General features: G+C 40.8%; 1 protein-coding gene across 2 annotated transcripts in view; it reads left to right on the forward strand.

The window, feature by feature from the left end:
- LOC137305727 (histone acetyltransferase p300-like) overlaps positions 1-27,099 on the forward strand; it is a 115,560-nt gene that overhangs the window by 43,248 nt on the left and 45,213 nt on the right. For both annotated transcript variants that reach the window (XM_067974661.1, XM_067974662.1), the window contains exons 3-14: positions 5,878-6,054; positions 7,090-7,348; positions 7,815-7,928; positions 10,166-10,408; positions 11,332-11,440; positions 11,813-11,950; positions 15,503-15,620; positions 16,252-16,426; positions 19,339-19,416; positions 21,050-21,162; positions 22,147-22,305; positions 23,670-24,158. In XM_067974661.1, the coding sequence (XP_067830762.1) occupies positions 5,878-6,054; positions 7,090-7,348; positions 7,815-7,928; positions 10,166-10,408; positions 11,332-11,440; positions 11,813-11,950; positions 15,503-15,620; positions 16,252-16,426; positions 19,339-19,416; positions 21,050-21,162; positions 22,147-22,305; positions 23,670-24,158 (2,172 nt within the window). The remainder of the gene's footprint in view (positions 1-5,877; positions 6,055-7,089; positions 7,349-7,814; positions 7,929-10,165; positions 10,409-11,331; positions 11,441-11,812; positions 11,951-15,502; positions 15,621-16,251; positions 16,427-19,338; positions 19,417-21,049; positions 21,163-22,146; positions 22,306-23,669; positions 24,159-27,099) is intronic.

Consider the following 27,099-nt stretch of genomic DNA (forward strand, 5'->3'; position numbering starts at 1 on the left):
TGTAAAGTGAGCCTAAGTAATGTGTAATGTGAGCCTAAATAATGTGTATTTGACCTTCAGGGGAGCAGCACAGCCAAGCCCAATGTCAAAACGCATGCATTTTTCAATTAAGATCATTGGATAACAACGGGGAGCAGGAACCCTCACTGGTTTTTCTTTTCCTACCCCTGGACAGCTGAGGCCAACTGCTGACATCAGCTAGTTCAGCACAGACTAGGGTTGAACCTGAAACCTTAAGATACATTCATTTTTAGAAGAAACATCAGAATGTCTGAACTGTCCATTTCTGAAAATGGAAACTTAAGTTCTGAAAGTGTTTCATAAGTTTATAAGTATATGAAGTTTTTATAATTCATATACTCAGCTTTCAGTGAGTTAAGGACATTGACACAAAGTACTTCACTGCTGAGTCAAATCTTGTTTTATAATGGAGTTAAATTCCAAAATGTTTTATAAATCCTAAAAAGGTAATAGGGGCTCACTTTATCTCATGAGTGACAATTTACTATCTCTGATTGAAATGAACATGGGGGCTGTTGTTTCTCCCAATTCCACACACACAGAATACTTCGTTAATGACTAGTTTGGACATCATATATTGATAGATCCAGTCTTGTAAGATGTAAGTAGCAAAGTGCTCTATCCTCTGAATTGGGCATTGACCACAATATGCTTACTGTAGTCCAGTTTGCTGTTGTGTGCAAATTCTATTTACTTTCACCTGTTCCTTAGTCACTGTAGAAGAACTTAATGGGGATACCTGCAAGAAAATATTCATAAGACCCTAAAATCATATTAGTTAACCTGCCCATAGTGTTTACCTATACTCCCCTTCTAATTATGACATCATGTATATAAATCTATTTTTGGCTTTTCTTCATATTTTTATATAAATTAACCCGTGGGTGGGTGCGTGCAATAATGATGCCGCTGAAAACAATTTTAAAATGTTTTATGAACATGAGACTCGTAGAAATTACATGGCAGTCCCTGCAAACAATCCGGAGATGTCCCATAATTTAATGCATGCTTCAGCAACTCTAATTCAACAAGTGATAGCTAGAATCATAGAAAAATACCAGACAGGAGGCCATTCGGCCCGTCGTGTCCGTGCTGGCCGAAAAAGAGCCATCCAGCTTATTTCCACTTTCCAGCACTTAGTCCATAGCCCTGTAGGTTACTGCATTTCAAGTGCACATCCAAGTACTTTTTAAATGAGTTGACTGTTTCTGCCTCTACCTTTCAGGCAGTGAGTTCCAGACCCCCACCACCCTCTGGGTGAAAAAATTTCTCCTCAGCTCCCCTCTAATCCTTCTACCAAATACTTTAAATCTATGCCCCCTGGTAACTGACCCCTCTGCTAAGGGAAATAGGTCCTCCCTATCCACTCTATCTAGTCCTGTGTTAATTTTATATACCACAATCTGTACCCTTTCGAGTGCGATCAGATTATTCCTGTAATGTGGTGACCAGAACTGTACACAGTACTCAAGCTGTGGCCTAACCAATGTTTTATACAGTTCCAGCATAACCTCCCTGCTCTTATATTCTGTGCCTCGGATAACAAAGGAAAGTATTCTGTATGCCTTTTTAACCACATTTATCTACCTGTCCTGCTACCTTCAGGGATCTGTGGACATACAGTCCAAGGTCCCTTTGTTCCTCTGCACCTCTCAGTATCCTCCCATTTATTGTGTACTCCCTTGCCTTGTTTGCCCTCCCCAAATGAATTACCTCACACTTCTCTGGATTGAATTCCATTTGGCACTTTTCTGCCCACCTGACCAGTCCATTGATATCTTCCTGCAATCTACAGCTTTCCTCCTCACTATCAGCCACACGGTCAATTTTTGTATCATCTGTAAACTTCGTGATCAAGCCCCCCACATTCTAGTCCAGATCATTAATATATACCACAAAAAGCAAGGGACCCAGTACTGAGCCTTGCGGAACCCCACTAGAAACAGCCTTCCAGTCGCAAAAAAACCCGTCGACCATTACCCTTCGCTTTGCCACTGAGCCAATTTTGGATCCAACTAGCCACTTTCCCTTGGGTCCCATGGGCTTTTACATTTTTGACCGGTCTGCCATGGGGGACCTTGTCAAAAGCCTTGCTAAAATCCATCTGCACCACATGAAACGTGTTACCCTCATCGACCCTCCTTGTTACCTCCTCAAAATACAGTCAAGTTGTCAGACACGACCCCTTAACAAATCCATGCTGACTGTCCTTGATTAACTCGTGCCTTTCTAAATGACAATTTATGCTGTCCCTCAGAATTGATTCCAATAATTTGCCCTCCACCGAGGTTAGACAGACTGGCCTATGATTACTCAGTCTATCTTTTTCTCCCTTTTTTTGTAAAACGTTTACAACGTTAGCAGTCCTCCAATCCTTCGGCACCACGCCTGTAGCCAGGGAGGATTGAAAAATGATGGTCAGAGCCTCTGCTATTTCCTCCCTTGCTTCTTTTAACAGCTTGGGATACATTTCGTCCGGGCCTGGTGATTTATCTATTTTCAAAGATGCTAAACCCCTTAATACTTCCCCTCTCACTGTGTTTATCCCATCTAATATTTCACACTCCTCTCCTCCTTTACTACAATCTCTGCATTGTCCCCCTCTTTTGCGAAGACAGATACAAAGTATTCATTAAGAACCATACCCACATCTTCCGACTCCACATGTAGGTTACCTTTTTGGTCTCTAACAGGCCCTACTCTTTCCTTAGTTATCCTCTTGCTCTTTATATATTTACAAAACATTTTGGGGTTTTCCTTAATTTTACTTGCCAGTATTTTTTCATGCCCTCTCTTTGCTTTCCTAATTTCCTTTTTAATTTCACCCCTGCACTTTCTGTACTCCTCTAGGTTTTCTGCAGTATTGAGCGCTCTGTGTCTGACATAAGTTTCCCATTTTTGCTTATCTTACCCTGTATGCTCCTTGTCATCCAGGGAGCTCTAGATTTAGCAGTCCCACCCTTTTTCTTTGTGGGAACATTTTTACTCTGCACCCCTTGAATCTCCCCCTTGAATGCCTCCCACTGCTCTGACACTGATCTACCTCAAGTAGCTGTTTCCAGTCCACTTTTGCTAAATCTCGGCTTAGTAAAATTGGCATTTCCCCAATTTAGAACTTTTATTCCTGTTAACTCTGTGTTTGAAGTAAATTTGAAATTTGTGCGTAAACAATTGCTAATTTTGCAACGTATCTGAAGCCGGAACCCAAAGTGTGTGGAACCCCTCCTTTTGCTTACACTGGAACTTGTGAAGTTAGATACTAGGGGCATTCAAACATTTTGCTGTGTTCCCACTACTGCAAAAGAGGTTTTTTTCTTGGCAGGTGAGGTTGGAAGCCTTAGAGCAGTCTGTTTCTACATTCCTGAATATGTTCTGTAGGGGGAGGCTAACCCTAATCAGCCAAGCTTACTGCCCTGATTGTTATTCAGTAACACATTCTGGAAAGTACTCCTCTGCTGTAGACATGAATCTGGCCTGGCTGCAGCCTCCCTCAGTTGAATAGCTTGCTAAATAGAATTACCTGCCTAAACCCCACCGACTCCATCTCCTTTAAACTCCACCTCCTTGACCAAACATCCACTCACCCTTCGTAATCTTTCCTCCTATGGATTGGTATCTGTTTTTCTCATACCTCCTGAGGTGTCTTTGGTTGTTCTGCATTTAGTGCCTTTAACATAGAAAATTGTTATTGTATCACTCGTCTGAACTCTTATGAGGGTGGCCACTTGGACGTGGTACTGGAGGGCAATTGGTGCCTGTAGAATCATACCCCAGCAAGAGTCAGGCACTTTCGGGTATCATGGGGAGAAAAATCTGAAGGAAAGGATCCCATCTTTGCACTGTGTAGGAAAATGTATGGTTTGCTGGACATTTCATTTTGCAGAGGAAAATAGCATTTAATTTCTTTAAATCTCTATAAGTGTACAACATTAAGGTGAAATACTTGTGGTTATTCATCTGTCACTGGTAGTGGAAAGGGGAGAGCAATTTCAAGTGGTGAATTGAGAGCACCACACAAGAAAGGTATTGCACGACTGTTAAGTTTATTGTTAGGTTACCAATATGTTATAAGAAACACTACAATCAGTGAAATAAGCCTAGTTGAAAATGCTTCGTGTCAATACATCTGTGGATTTATCTAGCGATACTACTAACTTTATGCTGTTGTCAAAAATGTCCCTATTTGTAAATGCGTCAATTAGCATGTTTCCAAGTAAGGTCTTGTACTACAGATAATCTTACTCTTTGGAATAATGTTAATCTTTTAAAAAGAAAGTAGCAAATGCTTCCCAGTCGAAATTACTCCATTGCCAAATGAGAATTTGAGTCACGCAAATTTTGTGGGTTAACCCAGTAGACCCTTATAGGTGGCCAACATTATAGTTTTATTTTGGGATGTGTCCTCTAATACCGACTTGATGAAAAACTGCAACAAATGTGCCTTTTTAAAAAATAAAACAATTTATAGCATAAACCCTTAAAATAAATTTATTTATTCCTGAAAGCATTTGACTCCAACAGTTACCATTGCTAGGTTAAAATAAGTCTTCGTGTCGTCACCAATGGACGTTTTCGAAGACTGATTTTAAAAGTTGCTGATGCTGTGTATGTGCTGTGCTCTAGATTTGATTTTGAGCCTGGGGATTAGTAGAGACCATATGTGAATTTTTAACTGACAACTGAAAACGGTGGGTGTTTTCAAGCTTCCACTTATGTATGTTTTATTTGAGGTGTACACATAAATAAGATTCTGTGCCAGTTCCCAATGCCTTAAGTGAGCAACTGCAGTGCGTGGGGTGCACTGATAACTCATTTATATTACAGCACTGTGTTGTATCTGGAGACAGTCAATTAGGTAGCTTTTATACCTTCTGAGGTGAAACGCTTCCAGTGGTAAAGGTAAATGACTGCTGTTAGTGACATTCTCTGTCACGTTCACCATGCTGCTGCTCTAAGAGTATTAAGTGAAAGCTTGGACAGCCTCAGTACCTATATAATGTAGGATTGCAGCATAGAAATGTCCTGGATTTTGCAACAAACTGACCATTTTATTAAGGCTTCCCGGATGTTGCTTGGGAAATTGTGGGTGACTCTGCTGCAGTAGGGTGTTCTTTATTGGTGTTAAAGCACATTGTTGGGGCAAATTAGAATGAGCTTTTCTCTACATCTAACCATAGAGTATTCGGAGTAATGTGTTTAATGTCATTTTTCAGGTTCACAAAATGAAAATGTGCTCCATTGCCCAGAACTGATGAGTTTTTAAAATTGAACTTAATGAGTTAAAGTAAGGTTGGAAAATACATCTGTGGGTTTACTCATCCAGAACTAACTTTCTCAAAATATTCAGGCCGTTGGCTATTTATTATAGAACGCAAGGGTTTTATGTTGTTGTAATGTAGTATTTGCTTTCTGCCACTGGAGGCCCTTATGAGCTATTTAAATAGTAAATGTTCATCTAATGGAAAAAACACTTGCACTGCTCCTTAAATTTTACTCTTGATATTCCAAGGAATTTAAACTGAAATTTTCTGCAAACCACAAAGCAATCCTGACCGTAAGTTTACAATATTACATCTGTTATAAAATTATTTCTACTTTTTAAGCTACTGTTGGCCGTACAGCCGTCTGATTTCTTGTAGTTAGGTTTTCAGAATATTTTTGCAATGTTAACTTTGAGGGTTACTATAATGATTTGAAAACATTTTGACTTGATTTAGTCACTCTTCTAAATAAGTCATCTTCCCTTTCCCCCCCCTCCCCCAAATATAGTTGAATATAGACTGAAGAGACACCAAATGAACATCTCGAGATCATCTTGTTGAGTGTAAAAAGTTAATTTCAGTTTCTCACTTATAGATGGGATCGATGGGAACCCCTAGTCCCTACGGACAGCCATATGGACAGAACACTGGTCAGACATTGGGCACCAGCGGACTTGGGCAGCAGATGCAGAACAAAGGTGGCTTAGGGAACAGCCTGCCTCAGTTTACAATGGACAAGAAACCTACTGGTGGTGCTGGGATGCCAAACCTGGTGAGTGCTGAAGGGTTCACGTATCTCAAATTTCACACTTCCTCTTTTCCTGACTTGTCAAGTTTAATTTTAATCAACTGCAATAAGAAAAAAAATAGAATGCCAAAATAGGAGCTTGAATGTTTTTTAAAATAGTGTGCATATTTTTAAAGTTGGTAGTTTGGCAAGGGACAGGTTTGTGGCTGCATTTCCTACATTGAATGTTTTTCAGGACTTCATAGCTGAGTTAGGTGTGTTTAGAGAATACCATTAGAAGTCTAGAGGATCATCTAAAATTGTCCACTTTCACATACCATCAGTCCAGTTACAGAGTTGCACTACAGTGATGTTTACCACTCCATGGAGTTGGAGTTATCACTAGGCTGCCTGAAAGAGGATGAATATTTAAAAAGGAAGGGATCTTTAAGAGCTGGTGACGAGTAATCATTGCTAAATAGTGTGTACGGTTGTGGACAATTCTCGTTACCAGGACTTCGACGGAAGCACTAATAGGGTATCAACTATAGATTTAAAAAATAGTCCCTAATAATTTGACATGCATGCTTGCTTGTGCCTGATTCCTTTTAGGTGTCGACCGTGGCTCAATGGTAGCACTCTGTCCTCTGAGTCAGAAGGATGTGGGTTCAAGTCCCATCCCAGAGACTTGAGCCCATAATCTAGGCTGACACTTCAGTGCAGTACTGAGGGAGTGCTGCACTGTTGGAGGTTCCGTCGTATTAGATGTTAAACTGAGACCCCCGGCTGACTTTTTAGGTGGATGTAAAAGATCCCATGACACTCTTCAAAGAAGAGCATGGGATTCTCCTGGTACCCTCGCCAATATTTATCCCTCAACCAACATTACTAAATATAGATTACCTGGTCATGATCTCATTGCTGTTTGTGGGACCTTGCTGTGTGCAAATTGGCTGCCACCTTCTATATTACAACTCTGACTACACTTCAAGAAAAGTACTTTATTGGCTGTAAAGCGCTTTGGGGTGTTCTGATCTCATGAAAGGCGCTATATAAATGCAAGTCCTTTCTTTTCCAAAGCCGCAGCAGCAGCCTTCTCCAGTGCAGCAAGGAGGAATGGGCCAGCCCCCAGGGCAGGGAATGGGTTCTGCACCCACAGCAGATCCAGAGAAACGAAAACTCATCCAGCAACAACTAGTCCTGCTCCTGCATGCGCACAAATGTCAGCGTCGGGAGCAAGCCAATGGTGAGGTACGGCCCTGCAACTTGCCACACTGCCGAACAATGAAGAATGTCCTGAATCACATGACCCACTGTCAGGCTGGAAAATCCTGTCAGGGTGAGTATGGGGTGAACTGGTAACATGTTAATATTGGGAACTACTTGTCTGACATTTCAGTTGTGCCAGTTTTCTTGTTTCAAATTATTTAGTTTAGTTTTGAGTTCCTCTGACATCATTTACATTCCTCTGTAAAATGAAATATGCTTCTAACCATACACATCAAACCATTTTTGTTAATTTTCCCCCATTGACACCTGATGGTGCTATGTGTTTATAGAAGTTACCAGGGTCAAATTTATGAAGCATCTGTTTCTATTACAGTTAACCCGTGGTTACATCCTGTTAATACCGCCTGATGTATAAAAGAGTGAAATGTCTTTGGTGGTTTAGGTTGAGGTGCTAAAATCAGAGCTCAGAACTATTTTAAATTTCTTTTGAATGTGGCATTTTGACTTGGTTGTATTTTCTGATAGTCATGTTTGTTTGCCCTCATTTTTTTTTCTAATTTGTTGTTTCTTTACAGTTGCACACTGTGCTTCATCGCGTCAGATCATCTCCCACTGGAAGAATTGCACACGGCATGACTGTCCTGTCTGTCTCCCTTTGAAAAATGCTGGGGACAAGCGTAACCAGCAATGTAAGTCTACCTGCCTTCAAAGTCTGCAAAATGTAGTGATACATAAGTTCCACTTAAGGTTAGGTTTTTTAAAAATATAGACTTGAACAATATAGCTGTGGTTTCAAAATATATGCTTATTAGAAAAATTACTGTGAAGCAATTCAACAAACACTTCAGATTCAATCATTTTTTAGTAAACAATGAAGCATAATTCTGAAGAAACTGGTGCTTTTCACTAGTTTGAGGAATGCCTTATTAAACTTGCCTCTGGGAACTTTGGGTGTAAGCTACAGGGCAAGTTGATGGTAAAGAGATTCCGCATGCCATTGTGCACACAAGCCAGGTGATATGCTATTTTATAAGGGTAGGCGTGTATTACCATGTAATGCACAAGATGATATTCTGCTAAAGTGGAGCGGTGTTACTTCCAGTCCACAAAGTCTTAACTGTTAAGTAAATGGAGGTCCCAATCAATCAGGGTTTAATTGTTTTGTGATTGGAAAATACCTGTTTTCAATCTCCAGGTTAGACCCAGCCAGCATTACATGATTGGCTTTCTTTCCTTTTTTATATTGCATTTGTAACAGTGTTTTGGGGACATTTGTGTGTATAACATTTGCATACTGCAGGTGATTTGCTAGAAAGAATGTACTTGTATGATAGATTTTTATGTATACAGATTACCCATGGTGTTGCTCACAATAAGTCAAAAAGCATTGCATTTTATGCTGTGTTTTGTATGATATTATTAGGGCCACCGATTTATGATGATTAGTTTGATTATAATTTTTATTACAAATTGTTACAAGGTGCTACCGGTATTTTAAGGATCAAATTATGTGATTGTGTCTGCATTTTTGTGGGAATTGTAGAGTGGTGGCCTTGAATTTTATCTTGCCTTGTTTTGAAGTCCAGGATCCAGGGAACTGAAATTCTTTAGGTTTCAGGAAGATCCGAGGTGTTACTGAGGAGGATGTGGTGACATGGTTTAATACTGTTGGGAGGGTGGTCTAAGGTGTGGAAGAGTAGTGGGAAGAGGATGTTGGGGTGTCTGAGTACCAGGAAGAGGGTTGGGACTATGAAAGTGGTGTCGTGTTAGAGAGGGGGGTAGTTGGATCTGGCAACCGTGGGAGGTGATCCTGGTGGATGGTGCAGTAGGAGATGGTTAAAATGCTGCTTAGAAAAGCGATTTAGCCAATTTGTGGCCATGGGAACAAAGTTTAAGTTCTTTATAGTGTTTACTGTTCTCCTACTATTTTATTAAAAATGCAGTAGTCAGAACATAAAAATTGTTTCCTGGATCGTAGTCAGGAATGCACTATTGGGGTTTATGCCACTATTGGGTGGAAAAGGTGGGGTGAAAGGCATGGGTAGGAGGCTAGGAGGAGTGGCGAGAGCAGGAAAGCTTGAGTGTTTGGGGTGATAGTGGCTAGAGGTGTTAGGACGGAGAGTGAGTTGGAGGAGAATAGCATGTGGTAGGGTGGGTGAAGGGGCTAATGGGAATGATGACTTCAACTCTTCCCCACTTTACTAAAAAGAATTTTCAGCAATTTTGTTGGAGAAACCTGTTACCTAAAGCATTTGACTTTTAAATAATAGATGTTTCGGGAGGAAGAGATCACTTCAGGCATGAGGCTGAGGTCAGGGCAGCATAAGAGATTGGGAGAGGTAGCGGGGTGGAGCCATCATAGTCTCTGGCAGGTGGCATTATGGACACCTGCACCAACTGCCTTGGACACGGAACTAGAAGTACTTACTGGGAGACTATCATAGTGCAGTTAAGTTTTAACAGTGTGATGGAATTAATGCAACAGAAATTGTGTGACAAGAGGTGACTAAACAAGAAGTTCACACACATGCAACACTTCATATATAATCTTGTGTTTAGAATTTCTGTTACATTCCAGACATCAAGGTTTGTTACAAGTGCAAGCAAGTCTTAAAAAGAAAACTGCATTTCATCCTGGAGGCTGAAATTTACTGAACACTAATTAACCTCGGTATACTTATAAGCAGCTACAATTACAGGAAGTACTTGAGCTGTGACTTTAAAGGGACAGGCCAGGATAGCAGCTAAACATCGCCACTGTGTTCGAGGAGATCCGCTGATCCCAACCTTGTATTAGGATTATGTCATTATGTTTCCCCCCCCCCCCCAGTAAATTTAGTTGGTGGTAGGCACTTAGCTGTCGGGAAAAATGTTATGATGAACTCAGAATTTGATTTACATGCATCTTCTTTTCATCTTTTCACAGCATTACTAGCTGGAGCAGCTGTCGGATTAGGAAACTCAATAGGGTCAGTAGGGGTTGGACAGCAGAACACGCCAAGTTTAAACACTACCAGTCAGATCGACCCAAGCTCTATAGAGAGAGCCTATGCAGCACTTGGACTCACGTATCAGGGTAACCAGATGCAGCCTCAACCTCAGATGCAGAACCAGCAATCGTCTCAATCTTCACAGGGGCACCAATCTCTGCGGTCTATGAATGCTATGGGTAGGTACAGACAAACTGCATTCAAAATGGGTACAGCTCAGATTCTTAGTGATTATCCATTCTCAAAACATGTTTGTGCAGTTCTCTAGAAATCCACTTATCCCATTTTGTTGATGCTTATTTAAATGATTATTCATATAAGTACAGGTACTTAACATAAAACAAGCAAAGCATTCCCTTTTGACACTTAGCAAAGGCCCACAAGAGCTGAGCATTGCTCAATTATTTTTATGTGGATTAATGTCTCACTTTCTATCCTGTTGGACAGAACCGATTTTGTATTACTGACTATTCAGCATCATATTTTCCTTGTGTTAAGAGACAGTCCAGGGTAAGTTTATAGAGATGTGTTGAAGCAGTTTGAATTATTGAGACTGTTGAAGTTGGATTGGCCAAAGTGCCATTCTAGTTGGTATTTGCAGTTAATATATTTAGTATAAAAAATTTAACTTGTGTGTATAGTCCTGTTGACTGTGTAGTTTTGGATGGTGGAATGGGTTCTAGCTGAGAAACCGCCACACGGAAACCAAAGATCTATGGGGAGATCTGAATGGAAGAGTGACAGGCAGATAATTACAGGATCTGGCAGAGGACATAAGGTCTTGTCTTTTACCAACTTGGCTATGGCAACCAACTGACTGACTAACATGCATTAATGACATTTTTCTGATGAATCAGACTGTATAGAACACTTTGGGGTACAGTTGCAAACAAAAAGTACTGTGTATATCCCTTTTGAAAAGGTGTTAATTTTGCATAATATCACATTTCACCATTTCTTTGCAAAGTACTGCTTTGAAATTGAAACATTATTAAAATGCAAGACAACAGTCGGAATTAGTACCTGCATGTGAACTAATCAGATTTTCATCAATTGTGACTGTTTTAGAATTCTGTTAATAACCTCCTGTATGGTTTTACAGGTACCAGCCAAATGGGTGTGAATGGAAGTAATGTGGGTGTGCAGGCCTCCAACCAGCAGTCCAGCTTACTGCATGATGCTATGCTGCTCTCATCCATGACCTCGCCTAAGTAAGTTCAGGATTCATTCTTGCTCCGTGTTTCCAGTTTCTTGTCTTTTCTCTTTCTGCAATATGTATTGTAGACATACATGCCTACGGTTGAATGCCAGTGGTGCTTGTCAGCTAAGAGGTGCCTTGTCCGTTTTTCCTCTGGCCAAGCTAAGGAGTTCTTCAGTCAGTGGCATTGTCTATAGCCTGACCGTGAAATGAAGTGGTCTTGTAAAAGTGTGTGGTTGTATCTGTGCATTCTCACTTAGTACAGAATGAATGCAAATCTGTAAAAGGAGAACAATTAAGACCAAGAGATTGTTCTTCGAGATCTTGCCTATTAAATTTCCAACTTTTTATATGTATTACTCACACCAACTTTTGATGCTTTCAGCCCAATGCTAAGTGATGGCACAAGTGTTAGTAATCTAAATGCAGTGCCAACAGCAACGCCCCCCTCGAGTACTGGCATTCGGAAATCATGGCATGAAGACGTCACTCAGGACCTACGCAATCACCTTGTTCACAAACTGTAAGTGGTCAGCTGAATATGTGTACATGATAGAGGACCTGGGTACAGCCACTGTGGTGAGAATCTATTCATGGCAGACGTGGGATGATTGGGATTTTTGTGACCATATGTATATTTCATTTTGTTTTCCTTAAGTAGCAGTTTATTTTTTTTCGTCCTTTCCCACCAATTGTCTCCTGTCCTGATGATTTCTTGAGTCCTTTCTCGAGTACAGTTCCACAACTGCAGGTCAGAACATAAGAAATAGGAGCAGGAGTAGGCGATACGGCCCCCCCCCCCCCCCCGAACCTGCTCCGCCATTCATTAAGATCATGGCTGATCTAAGACCTCAACTCCATTTTCCTGCCCGATCCCCGTATCCCTTGATTCTCCTAGAGTCCAAAATTCTATCTATCTCAGCCTTGAAAATGTTCAATGACTCAGCATCCACAGTCCTCTGGGGTAGAGAATTCCAAAGATTCACAATCCTCTGTGTGAAGAAATTCCTCCTCATCTCGGTCTTAAATGGCCGACCCCTTTTCCTGTGACTGTGCCACCTAGTTCTAGACTCCCCAGCCAGGAGAAACAACCTCTCAGCATCTACCCTGTCAAGCCCCCTCAGAATCTTACATGTTTCAATGAGATCACCTCTCATTCTTCAAAACCCCAGAGAATATAGGCTCATTCTACCCAATCTCTCCTCATAGGACAACCCTCCTATCCCAGGCATTAATCTGGTGAACCTTTGTGGTTCCGCCTCTAAGGCAAGTATATCCTTCCTTCGATAAGGAGACCAAAACTGTGCACAGTGAGGTCTCACGAAAGCCCTCTACAACTGTAGTAAGACTTCCTTACTCTTGTACTCCAACCCCCTTGCAATAAAGGCCAACATTCCATTTGCCTTCCTAATTGCTTGCTGCACCTGCATGCTAACTCTTTGTGTTTCTTGTACGAGGGCATCCAAATCCCTCTGAACACCAACATTTAATAGTTTCTCACCATTTAAAAAATATTCTGTTTTTCTATTCTTCCTACCAAATTGAATAACCTCACATTTCCCCACATTATACTCCATTTGCCACCTTCTTGCCCACTCACTTAACCTGTCTATATCCCTTTGCAGACTCTGTGTCCTCCTCATAGCTTACTTACCCACCTAGTTTTGCATCATCAACAAATTTGGATACACTACACTCTGCCCCTTCATCTAAGTCATTAATATAGTTTGTAAGTAGCTGAGGCCCAAGCACCCATCCTTGCGACAGCCCAAACTAGTTACAGCCTGCCAATCTGAAAGTGACCCGTTTGTGCTTGTTCTCTGTTTTCTGTCCCTTAACCAATCCTCTACCCATGCTAATATGTTACCCCCATGAGCCCTTATCTTGCGTAGCAACCTTTTATGGAGCACCTTATCGAATGCCTTTTGGAAATCCAAATATACTACTTCCACTGGTTCTCCTTTATCTACCCTGGTAGTTACATCCTCAACCTCTTGTATCCTGCTTCTAGTTCACATTCTTGAAGTGTGAAATAGACTGAAAATATCAGCAGCCTATTTATAGATTGTGGGAAAAATCACAGCCAAGCCCCAACTCTGTTCCCCCAACATCCGCACAACATGTAACTCTAGTTGAGGTCAAATGAAAATGATCAGCTTCATAATCATGGCTAATTTTTCCATTCCATAATACGTGGACACTCAGGCCAATTGTAGCACCTCTTGTGATACCTAGGCCAAGACTACCTAACACCACAGACTGATTTCACCCCAAGGCCTTCTGATCTGTACAACTCTGCTGCATGCTGCTTTAACCAACTAAGTTATTCAGGGAGCCACCACAAATGATTTCTAATGGTTATTGCTGTAGTAATAACAGTTTCATGTGAGTGATACGGTTAAATCTCAGGAATCACAAAAAACATTCAGAAGATGTTATCCTTGGACTTGAATTTCTATAGATTGCTTATTGATTTAGAATTTTACATTTATATTTCCTCCAGTTTATTACTTTTACTATAACTGAAACGGAATGAAAATTTATTACATAACATTGCTAGTATGACAATTCTCTTGTATGCAAATGTTAAATGCATATTCAGTATTTAAATTTGTGGATAAGCATATGAGGCAGCTTATCCCATTTGTCATCATAATTACTTGTTGCTCACTAGCATCAGTAATAATATACAAAGTCACTTTACACTTTTTTAAAAAAAGTAATCAATCTTCTGCAGACTTCTCCACATTATGCTTACCATCTCAGATTGAATTGCTGCAGTTGTACCTGCACCTTTCTGTTTACTTGCCGCCATGTTTCCATTGTAGAGTATATATCAGGTTCAATTCTGAAGTAATTTTCCCTCTCCCTTAAGTCTCTAACTTTTTCTATAGCAACGTGATGGCATTATTACTGTTCAGTCACTTGGGTTGCTTATGAATAGGGCAAGTGATTGCCATCGCGCATCGTCCCTTGACAAATCTTCTGAATTTTTACAATTACTGCTGTATGGTTTGCTGCCCAAGTACTGTCATTTTGTATTAAAAGTTCTGAACAACAACTATCAGTAGACAAACCGTTTGTCCTCTGAAGGCATCATAGGTTTTTGTAAACAGCATTTTATTGGTCCCTAATTTTACCAGAATGCTGCCAGTCACCGGTAGGTAGGATCAAAAAAAGTAGCCATTTTTGGAAAATATTGAAACCATGAGTTTTATAACATAGAATTTATATCATAGCATATAACTTGTTAGTATTTCACTGAATGCGTTTATAACAAAAGTGAGTGACGAAACTCCTTAAAATCCACCTCATTAACAAAGCTGTTGGTCGCCTTTCCTAACATCTCTTTCTTTGTCTCGATGTCCATTTTTGTCTGATTGTGCTTCTGTGAAGGCACCTTGGGATGTTTTTCTACTTTAGGGTGCTATTTAAATGCAAATTGTTGTTGAGTGACATCAAATATTAACAATAATCTCTGTCCAATCTGATGTCGAGCTAAATATGGGTGTTTTTTTTCAGCATTCTCGCAAGTCACAAGTGTCATTAAAAATGTAATTAATTAAAACACTTAAAATACAGTAGGTCACAAAAGCAAAGTTGTTTTTATGACTTAATTATAGAGAAAGCCATAATCAATGCATGGTATGGTGGAGAATGTTCCAGTAAATGTCATTGTTATCTTAATAGAGTATTATTTCTATTAGTCATTGTATATGTGAGGAGCTACAGTATATCCTTTTTAATTTTATTATATTGAAATTGTCCCCTTGCTGTTTAGCTTTATCGTTCTGAATATAGCACAGTGCTTATACAGTTAATGTGACAAGTGCAATGCCACATGTTTTAAGGATTACTGAATTATTTGGATAAGTTCATCTGACCAAAAAGAGGGTAGCATAACTTAGTGAAATAAATTGCAAGAGTCCGGGTGTTTAAGTTTGGAACTCTGCATTTTAATAAAGGGCCTGTTGTTTGAGTTGAAGATTTATATTGTGTTCTGAATGATTTAGTTTAAAGTTCATTTTAAATTTCAGTTTGTCGTGCAATTGAATATTTTGTAATCATTATACAGAGTTCAAGCCATATTCCCAACACCTGACCCAGCAGCATTAAAAGACAGGCGGATGGAAAACCTGGTGGCTTATGCACGAAAGGTGGAAGGAGACATGTATGAGTCTGCTAACAGCAGGGTAAGTTATAATTTGATATTTCAGTTGTGGCACAATTTGACCTTGGAGTGAGTGGAAAAGCTGGGGTCGATCTGTTCACTGAGAGCTCAAATACTAATCTTTCTGATACATTATGATCAGCGTAAAAGTAGGTGTGCATGCATATTTGTTAATGAAAAATGAACTGCATGATGTAGTAAATACAGTTTAAATAATACAGCAACTGCCAAGTAAATAGCCAGATCCCACTACCACCATTTCAGTGTTCTACCAAAAAATGCAACGCCAAGCTAACTTATCATTTGTTCCAGCCACAGGAAAGGATGCATACTGAGTGTCAAACTGGCAGGAATTCTATGACCATTTATTCCGTACAATGTTAGAATGGCAGGTTGAAGAAATTATACAGCTTATAGATAAAAATGGAAAACCATTTGGGCCACCTGGAGTTAGGTTCGGAAGTCTATTGGTCGCATGCAAGGAAACAGCTAATTTGCATGTTTACTCCTTTTCTGTTGGACTTTTTGCAGGATCGGAGCCTAGGTTCTTTTTTCACCCTGTATCACTGGGCTTTCTTTTGTTTCCATCAGATCTTCTGCTCATGCATTTTTTTAAAAAAAAAACAATTTTCTCGTATCTTTTGAAAATTCAGGCAGAGTACTATCATCTGCTGGCTGAGAAGATCTATAAGATTCAGAAGGAACTGGAGGAGAAGCGTCGCACTAGGCTTCAGAAACAGGGCGTGATGCCAAACCAAAGTGGTATGTTACCTACAGGAGCAGCCCAACCCCCAAGCATGGCTCAACTGCAGGCTGGACTCCCTCCAAGTAAGAAGCTAGTTTTTTTTTTGCATACGTTGGAAAGTTTGTTAAAATGTGAAGTAATAATCATGGGTAATGGAACATTTGTCTATTTTACACTTAGCAAATGCATCAAGGTCTTTGATAATGGACTCTTCCTCTCTTTATCCCGGTATTGTAACTTGCCCATAACTAAAGAATTGTAATAGATCTTTTGACTGAGTGTTTTATAGAGCCATGTCATTGGGCCAGCTAGCATGTTATTAAAATTGTATCTTAAGTTTGGTCATACTAATAATTCACATCACAACTTGTTACAAGTATCCCCATCAGGATTCTTTTATTTAGATATTTCCATACTCAGTTCAATAAATCAATGAGAATAATTTAAATCTGCCAAATCTGATGGTCTAGTGGATGCAGACGTCAGACACTACACTGCTAAACCATTCAGAAGTTTAATTCCCGGATTGTGCTGAGTTAGCTGATATGGCGACAGGTGGGACACTGCATTTGGCCTTAACGCCCCGGGCTAAGAAAGGGAAAAACAATCCACTCGATAGTTATCTAATGATCCCTACTGAATAGTGAGCTTGTGTGAATGTCAGGTGAGAACTGGATAGGGTTTGCAAGCAATAATCCCACAGTTGAATAGTCAGTCAGCGTTCACAGTCTCGACTCACGTAAAAGAATTGTGACTTGGATGAGGTACCGGAGGGCTGCAACTGGAACTGCACCCCAGTATGTCAGTGCCTTCGAGAGGAGGGGGGACCTTTTTAAAAACAGAAGATGTTGGTAATACATGTCAGTTAGCATCTGTTACGAGAAAAGGCAGGTTATGACATGTATGTATCAGAAAGGTTGGGGGGGGCGGGGGGAGAGAAAATGGAAAAGAATTACATTTGTGTAAAAATCAAATCAGTGACCATGTTCAGGCTTATTTTTGTCTTAAATTCCCCGTTCACAGTTATGCATAAAGAAAATTAGAACCATCCCTTGGGATTCATGTATAGCTGCTAATGTTAAATGATGGTGCGAGTAATTGGGTGTTTGGCCCCAGGAATTGTACTTTTAATTAGCAGTACTTACATGGCTAATTAAAATGGAAACTATTAGATTTGCATCTGATTAGCAACGGCACTGGATGAGCCAGTGAGTGATCGTTTTTCCTGCTCTGCAGATATTTGTTTGAGTGTTTTTCCTCTTCTTCCCATCCTGAAAGTGCTGACTCTTATAATGATATGGTTCTACTGGTGCTGGCAGCCTTCCAGTACCTCAGCCAAGTGTGGCCATTCTTTGTGTGAGCCTAGGCAGTAAGTGTTGGCAGACTAGTTGATCATAGGGAGGGGAGTGTCCTAGGCCCAATCATCAGCTGCTTCATCAATGACCTTCTCTCCATCATAGGGTCAGAAATGGGGATGTTCCTGATGATTGCACAGTGTTCAGTTCCATTCGCAACCCCTCAGATAATGAAGCAGTCCGAGCCCGCATGCAGCAAGACCTGGACAACATCCAGGCTTGGGCTCATAAGTGGCAAGTAACATTCGCACCAGAAAAGTGCCAGGCAATGGCCATCTCCAACAAGAGAGAGTTTAACCACCTCCCCTTGACATTCAACGGCATTACCATCGCCGAATCCCCCACTGTCAACATCCTGACCAGAAACTTAACTGGACTAGCCATATAAATACTGTGGCCACAAGAGCAGGCCAGAGGCTGGGTATTCTGCGCCGAGTGACTCGCCTCCTGACTCCCCAAAGCCTTTCCACCATCTACAAGGCACAAGTCAGGAGTGTGATGGAATACTCTCCACTTGTCTGGATGAGTGCAGCTCCAACAACACTCAAGAATCTCGACACCATCCAGGACAAAGCAGCCCGCTTGATTGGCACCCCATCCACTGCCCTAAACTCCCTTCTCCACTGGCGCACCATGGCTGCAGTGTGTACCATCCACAGGATGCACTGCAGCAACTCGCCAAGGCTTCTTTGACAGCACCTCCCAAACCCGCGAACCTCTACCACCTGGAAGGACAAGAGCAGCAGGTACATGGGAACAACACCACCTGCATGTTCCCCTCTAAGTCACACACCATCCCAACTTGGAAATATATTGCTGTTCCTTCATTGTTGCTGGGTCAAAATCCTGGAACTCCCTTCCTAACAGCACTATGGGAGAACCTTCACCACAAGGACTGCAGCGGTTCAAGAAGGCGGCTCACCCACCTTCTCAAGGGCAATTAGGGATGGGCAATAAATGCCAGCCTCGCCAGTGACACCCACATCCCATGAACAAATAAAAAAAATCACACCCAAGCCTATTCTTGCCTTCATCTGACATATGCATATGCATGCACACGCACTTCCAAGAGGGGTTGCTGGTTATCCCTCTTCCTATGCTATACAGAGGAGGAGGAGAATGAGGCTAGGTTCGAGGCACTTAGAGTGAGACATCACAGAAAACTTTTGTTCTCTACCCACAGATACTCACCAAAACACCTATTGGAGTTAGATAGCTTGGCAGTAGTCCCACTCGGCAGATAGCCCATCAAAGGAAGGAGAAGCCAGCCACGGGTGTTGGAAAATATTTTTCATTATATCTGCAGTAGATAATCTAAAAATATTCTCAAATTCCTATCTTATGTACAGATTTATACACTGCACGTTTCACCTTCCACACGTTTGTGAAAAATAAGGTAATGATTCAAACATAGGTTAATGCAGTCTGGGAAACAGTCCCTTATGTTCAGAGAGCTACTGTAGTGCCATATTCAGGATTATAAAGCCAGTAGAGGGTGAAAATTGGCAAATATAGCATTAATAGTTGATCTGTAACTCTGATGCACTGGCCCTGTCTCTTGATTGTGCCAGGGAAATGGCCTGCTTTTGTAAAGTACTGGCATATGCATTTTGTTTAAACCTGGTCCTGTTGTGTTTCAGATGGCCCACTTTCTGACCCGACCCTTATGCGGCCAAATGTGCCAAGCCAGATCATGAACCGGATGCAGACCCCAAGTGGTAAAGTCCAACTTTCGAAATGTATTTCTTGTATATAAGTGTACAGTGAAATCCAGTTACACTGATCACTGCTTATAACAATCACCGACTGTATCCAAACCCGCCTTTCTAACATAATGTTATTGCAATCAGTCATAGTGATCATTGCGGTTTGGTTGTCGTCATGACTTTAGTCGCAGTTCCTCATTGTTGAAAGACTTACTTGTAATACTGTTAATCTGGGCAATCTAGTGTATGAAAGGATAATGACATTACTAATGGTGCACTGGATGCCTTTAACTGGTTAACTGTAAAGGATCCTTAAGATGACTCTAATAAATTGGATAGCCAGGTGGTGAAGGATAGAATACTAGAGCCTGGTTTTCAGTTGCTTCCAAGCCTTTATTCACAGAGATCCACATTACCCACTGTTCACCCCCCTAGATAAGCTGTCATATAAATGGATACGAAAGTCCCCCAATTGATGTGCACCACCTGAATACATTTAACGCTAATTGGTAAATCATATGAATACAATTAACAGACTGTTAGGCACTGATCCTTTGCTGTCACCAGTGCTTTATAAACAGCTGAGCTGTGGGCCTATCAGACTCAGTTTGGGGTTCAGAGCAATGGATGGAACAAAATAACCATTTAAGCAGCACGAGGGAGGAGAGGCTGAGCAGCTATTTTATTGGCTAAGTGCCAGTTAATGCCAAATGCCGAACACATCATGAATCGAGGCACAAAAAGTACACATCAAGAATCGATGCTTTCTGATGTACTGATCTACTGGGCCAATCAGTCACTTATAGCAGGATTCTAATTCATTCTGTTTGGACATGTTTTTGCCTGTAGTTCAAATAGAGATTTTATTGTAGCATTCTCGCATTATTTTAATACACGACAGTGTCGTCACTAGAATTTCAATGTAGTGTAATGTCCACTTTTATATTCTTGAGATATATTTTTTGGCCTGAGGCAATTACATAATTTGAGACTGGAGTCACATGTAGACCAGACCAGATAGAGATGGCAAGTTCTCTTCTCTGAAGGACGTTAGTAAACCATTGAGTTTTTACTACGGCAGCCATCATGGTCATTTTCTGGTGCTAGCCACAAATTACCAGATTTACTGAATTTAGTTTCACAATTTGCCATGGTGGGATTTGAACTCATGACCTCAGAGTTGCTAGAAAAATCACTGTGGCGTAGATCTCTGCTTGGGTTGTTTAGACCATATTGAGCTCTAATGCTGGAGTGAAATACTGGTCAGTCACTGGATGGTGATGGCAATAGAAATTTGAGATGATGAATATCAAACAAAAAGCATATTGGCTCAACATTGAAGCATTTTTTTATCCTGGTACATTGTTTTTAGTGCATTAGTTAGTGAATCTATTGAAATATGTAAAATTCTACTTTCTAATATGGCTATTATAAGGTAATGCCCTATAGGTTTTACGCATCTATGTAGAAAATTAGGGCACGAGAGTCACCCAGCATGAGTTTTGAAACCACAATCAGGAAGTAAGTGTCTTAGTGGCTACTACTAGAAGAGTCTATCCATTTCCAGTGGTTTTGGCTGATGATTTGAATAGCTGTTTTTAAACTTTCTACTAAAAGATTATTTTTTTTACTCTACACAATCCAGGAATGAACCAATTTCCATCGATGAGCAGCATGCAGATAACTGGTCTGGGACAACGCTTAAACCCACCACTACAGCATCCTGGACAGATGACCCAGACTGGACCCATGAATCAGGTACATTTTGTGCTTTCTCTATAACACTCTCAGTAAAGCATCTCAATTAGAACATGGTTGTAAGCAACCTAGTTTAGTCACAAATAATTATGCATGCCAACTAGTTTGGTTGTTGGTTTTGAAACATTGGTATGGATTGTATTGCTAGTAAATGGTGCAGACTAAGAACCAGATAATTATCTATTTGATATTTGACAATTTTGTTTCTGATCTATTCTTATCTAGTTTGAACTTGTTTTACACAGACATAACTTGTGATTGAAGTTTGCGTTTATGCAATGCCAAGCATCGGCATAGCAGATGGCATAAAATTTTAAATAATGCAGTGCATTGGTGGGATGGTGGCACTTTTGACATTATCCTGAAAACACGTTTTGCTTGCACAAGCCTTCACACTCACCATTACTTAATTGTTCAAAATATAATTGGGACTTGAAGTTGGCCTCAAAATCGAAAACTGCCCAGGGAAATTAATTGGAAGTCAACCAAAACAGCCACTATGTTTATTTATTTCCCCTATTTTTGGCAGATATTCTGCGAGTGCAATGACAGGCAGTTGACTTGCTGCCAACCTAATGATGCTTATTTTGAGAGTTAGACAACATTTTAATTGAAAAGTTTTTTCTCCATTTTTGAATCCGCTCGTACTACATGTTAACCTCAGAGAAGAGGGCAAAGACTTGATCTACTCTCAGGCTTTTACCAATCCAGCTCTGAAACTTGATGCTGATAAGCATGGTGGAGCAGCCTGGCATCAGTTGGCTGAGTTCAATGTCTATGCGCATTGAGGACCTTCCATTAGCCTATGCCCTGGCACTGAATGGCATCACCAGACAGTTCTACTGTATTGCCCTTAACAGTTAGCATAATTTTACACATCTTCCTAAATCTATAGAAGTATGTAAATGACTTTCAGAAAATAATGAAAGTAATTGTGATTGCCTTGTGCATGTTCTTACGACAATGCGTTCCCTTTGTATACAGATGGGATTAACCACTTCCCGAATGGCACAGCCTATGGCTGCGCAGCATTCTGCCCAGAATCAATTTCTATCACAGAACCAGTTTCCCGTATCCTCTCCTGGAATGAACACTGGCAGCACCACCATGACGCAGGCCAGCAACCAGCCAGTCATGTCTCCGGTATTTAACTGTCTTTCTTCTAACCCCTTAGTGTTCAGTCTGGGCTGGTTTTTCATTTGATGATTAAAGTTAAGATATTACTGTCGCATCAAACTACATTTGAGACCATGCCACTGGTGGGATCCTAAGTGGGAGAATTTTGAGGTTTAAAATAATGGAAAGAACTTTTGGATAAATCCCATTAAGTTACTGATGCCAAAATAGCTGAGAAAACTGGTTAAAAATCTACAATAGCTTTGTTAAGCTTGCTAGATAAAAAATCAAGCGAAGTGCCTCAGCAACTCTTGAATCCATATCCAGTGATAGTAATGAGTTCAGTACTGTGTCTAGAGTGGGGTACAGCACACCATCCATCGCAGCCCTCGGGTTTACCTTTTCCAAACAGACACTAGTCAGTAAAACTCGAACCACCATTTTACTTCTTAGCTTAATTACATTTAAAGTAGCTCCAGTTTTAACCAATGGATAACAGGGTGGTTGGGAAGACCCGTTACTCTGTTCATCACTCAGCTAGGCCTTGAATCCAACTAATAGGCTGAACATTTCTTAACGGCAGTTAAATGGAAATAAATGCAAGACCATGTCACAAAAACACCCGTTAAGTTGTCACTAAATTGGTAGTCTCACTCCGGCCACAAGGATGGCTGGTGTTGGAGATCAGTATCACACTATAGAGGTTGCTGTTTCCACTTCACTGGTGACCTATGCTCTGAGCACAAAGTTCAACAAAAGAACTGAAAAAAATAAAATGAACGGACCCCATCATTAACTCGTTACGGTACAGTAGTTGGATCCTATGCCAGATGGTCCTGATAAAATGGCAGAGGCATAGGAAATAATTGGTGCCACTGAGGAGCCAGTCATAGAAGATTAAGAATTTTACAAAATCTATCAATTTTTCAAAATGTAACCTGTCAAAAAAGGCTGTTCTTACAAAGCTAATATGTTTGTTTTTAGGTCATTATTTCAAACCCCATCTACAATCTTTCTATCTTTTGTTTTATGTCCCAAGTGTCATATTTTCTGTCCAGTGCCAGCTGTTTCAGCTTCTACAAAGTGAAATGAAAGTAGCTTCTCCCACCCCACCCCAAGTCATGTGCTTTTTATTCTGTGCCAGTAGATGTTGACCTTGTACTTCAATTTACTTATTTGTTACACTGACCATAAATTTGTCTCAGCCTTGGTAATTTATACTGCTTTTAGCAATCAACAAAACTGAATGCTATCACTCAGTTGCACTATAATACATGTTACAGTAAACATTGGGAATTTTACATAGCTCTCTTGTAAATTCTATTCAGCCTGTTTTTAAAAAGGAGTATTATGTATTAATTGATTCTATTTACTATGTTGTCTTTTGTTAGGCTCAAAACTCCTCACTACCTGTAAACAGTTCTGCTTCCATGCAGCCAGGAGCCCAGAGTGCCCAGTTTAGCTGCCCACCACCTCTTTCTCAGCCTTCACTTCATCAGAATTCCCCATCCCCTGGGCCAAGAAGCCTCACACCCACTCCTCACCAGACACCACCTAGCATTCCTCCCCAACAGCGGCAGCAGACACCATCACCTAACTCACAACCACAGACAATGCCTCCCCCTCCTTCTCAAGTCCTGACACCACCGCAAACGCAACTTCCTCCTCCTCCACAAATTCCTCCACAGCCCCAGGTGACAGCTGGGCAGAAGCGGGAGCAGCAGCAGCAGCAGCAGCGAGAGCGGGAGCAGCAGCAGCAACGAGAGCGGGAGCAGCAACAGCAGCCGCCACCGCCACCTCCATCAACACAGCAGCAGAATACAACCCCAACAACGCCTACACCAACTGCACCGATACAGTCTCAACATCCTAGTACTCCAGTGAGTATATTAACATTGAGGAGTATTTTTAATTATGAACAGAGGCTTCTGTGAGTGAATACAATAACACTATTCCATTAAAATCTATTCAGGTTAAGCATATCTTTCTTGATTCTTCTCCTAATTTTCTGTAAGTTAATTCACCAACTTCTCAGTGCTCAACAATATGCACTCTCTTGAATGAGGTGTCTTGAGCTGACTGGGCAAATAAGAGGTGCACGGTTTGGGGGACTGGGTGGCACCTTGGGTTAGCACTTGTTCTTTCAGCTCTGAGACCTTGATTCAGATCCAGCCTACACACATAAGGTGGTAATTCTCTTCAAAATGCAATATCTAATAATTATAAGATTTTGCAGTTTCAACTCAGTTCTTAATGGGTGTACAGCACAAAGCTTTACTGGTTTGACATTAATTGGCAATCTGACTAAGAGAGGGCAAGTGTGGGAAATGGACATGTTACGCTAATATAGTGGGATGTGCTTTTCTGGGGTTGGATGTGAGGCAGGTTGTTGAAGCAAAGGATAGGAGCTTTGAGATGCACTTAACATTGTATGATCTTGAGAGTGTTTGATGCTGATACTCAGTACATAAGATGTTTCCATTCTCCAGCACTGACATCCTTCACGTTGACGAGGGAAAAAAAATCACAGGGTAATTTTTGCTGAAGTATCTTAGGGAAGGTATCTGCTGCGGCAGTCCCACATGAGGTCAAGGACTTGTTGCTTGAAAAATTTCTACCTGCATCCAGCTGCTTATTGCAGTGAAATTAGCTACCCAATAACAGACTATTCTCAGAATTCAGCATTTTCCACATTCATTTCTGTTGGATATATTTCAGCTAAGTGTATGAATTTGCTGCAGGCAGCCTACTCTTAGTGCTGATTTATGGATTTTGCACCTGCTAACCTAAGTTTTAGCTAGTGTTCATATCAGGCTTCAAATATTGCTAGTCAGGGAACTGAATACCCCAAGTTGATATAAGGCTAGTTTATTCTCATGATTCTTGACACAGCAAATGCCATTGGAGAGACATTAAGTTGAGGGGTAGACACAGCGTATCGCTACAGACACCCCCTCTCTTTTTCCCCCACCCCACCTCCCAAATATCCAGTTGAAAAGCGGCACTGGCAGAATCCTTGGAACAAATTACCTGCCCGTATTATGAACTAGGGAATTTGTTTTTTTTTGTTTGAGCAACTGCACTATAAATTACCTTATTTTAAGGGTAGAATCATATTGTACTGCAGAAATTTTAACTACTCTGACTAAGTGTTGTATACGCATTGTGGAAAATGAGTTATAAGATCACTCTAGAATAAGGCCTTACAAGTAGTCAATTGAAAACTACAACCCTGTAATTTTTAGAAATTCAATACAAGACTCATTTTTAGTAATCTTCTCTAGGATTAAGGCCATTGTAGATCCTTATTATGCAGTGTATGTTAAACAGAAAAGCCCACTGTTGGGTACATAGGAACAGGAGTCGGCCAGTCAGCCCCTCAAGCCTGTTCTGTTCAGTTTGATCATGACTGATCTGTACCTTATCTCCATTTACCTGCCGTTGTTCCATAATCCCTTGATACCCAACAAAAATCTATCAATCTCAGTCTTGAAAATTTCAATTGACCCAGCATCCACAACCTTTTGGAGGAGAGAGTTCCAGATTTCTACTACCTATTGTGTGAAAAAGTACTCCCTGATTTCACTCATAAATGATGTGGAGATGCCGGTGATGGACTGGGGTGGACAAATGTAAGGAATCTTACAACACCAGGTTATAGTCCAACAATTTTATTTTAAAATCACAAGCTTTCGGAGATTATCCCCTTCGTCAGGTGAGTGAGTGAATGAGGTTCTCAAATGGGACCTACTGTTTTCCGTGGCTAACCTGTCTGAACACCAACGACACCTTTTGATTGGTGTGATGGTGTCCCAGCCTAATATAAGATATGCGATTTGAGAACCTCTTATTCACTCACTCACCTGACGAAGGGGATAATCTCCGAAAGCTTGTGATTTTAAAATAAAATTGTTGGACTCTAACCTGGTGTTGTAAGATTCCTTACACTCATAAATGGCCTAGCTCTAATTTTAAGATTATGCCCTCTTATTCTTGATTTCCCCCACCAGAGGAAATAATTTCTCTATTACACGCTATGTGGATGACAAAAGAGATAGTGAGTAAGATGAAACGGAAAAAAGTGGTGTATGACAGATGTCAGGTTGATAACACAAGTGAGAACCAGGCAGAATATAGAAAGTACAGAGGGGAAGCGATAAAGGAAATAAGAGGGGCAAAGAGAGAGTTTGAGAATAGACTGGCAGCCAAAATAAGAGGGAATCCAAAAGTCTTCCACAGGCATGTAAACAGTAATCAGGTAGTAAGAGGATGGGTGGGGCTGATTAGGGACCATAAAAGAGATCTACTCATGGAAGCAGAGGGGATGGCCGAGGTACTAAATGAGTACTTTGCATCTGTCTTTACCAAGGAAGATGATGCTGCCAGGGTCTCAGTAAAGGAAGATATAGTTGAGATACTGGATGGGATAAAAATTAATAAAGAGGTACTTGAAAGGCTAGCTGTACTTAAAGTAGATAAGTCACCCGGTCCGGATGGGATGCATCCTTGGTTGCTGATGGCAGTAAGGGTGGAAATTGCGGAGGGACTGGCCATCATCTTCCAAACATCCATAGATACGGGGGAGGTGCCATAGGACTGAATTGCAAATGTTACACCCATTTTCAAAAGCGGGTGTAAGGATAAACCCAGCCACTACAGGCCAGTCAGTTTAACCTCAGTGGTGGGGAAACTTTTTGAAACGATAATCCGGACCAGAATTGACAGTCTCTTGAGAAGGGTGGATTGATTAGGGAAAGCCAGCACAGATTTGTTGAAGGCAGATCGTGTTTAACTAACCTAATAGAGGTAACAGAGCGGGTA

The sequence above is a fragment of the Heptranchias perlo genome, chromosome 40, assembly GCF_035084215.1.
Source record: "Heptranchias perlo isolate sHepPer1 chromosome 40, sHepPer1.hap1, whole genome shotgun sequence".
Classification (NCBI taxonomy): Eukaryota; Metazoa; Chordata; class Chondrichthyes; order Hexanchiformes; family Hexanchidae; genus Heptranchias; species Heptranchias perlo.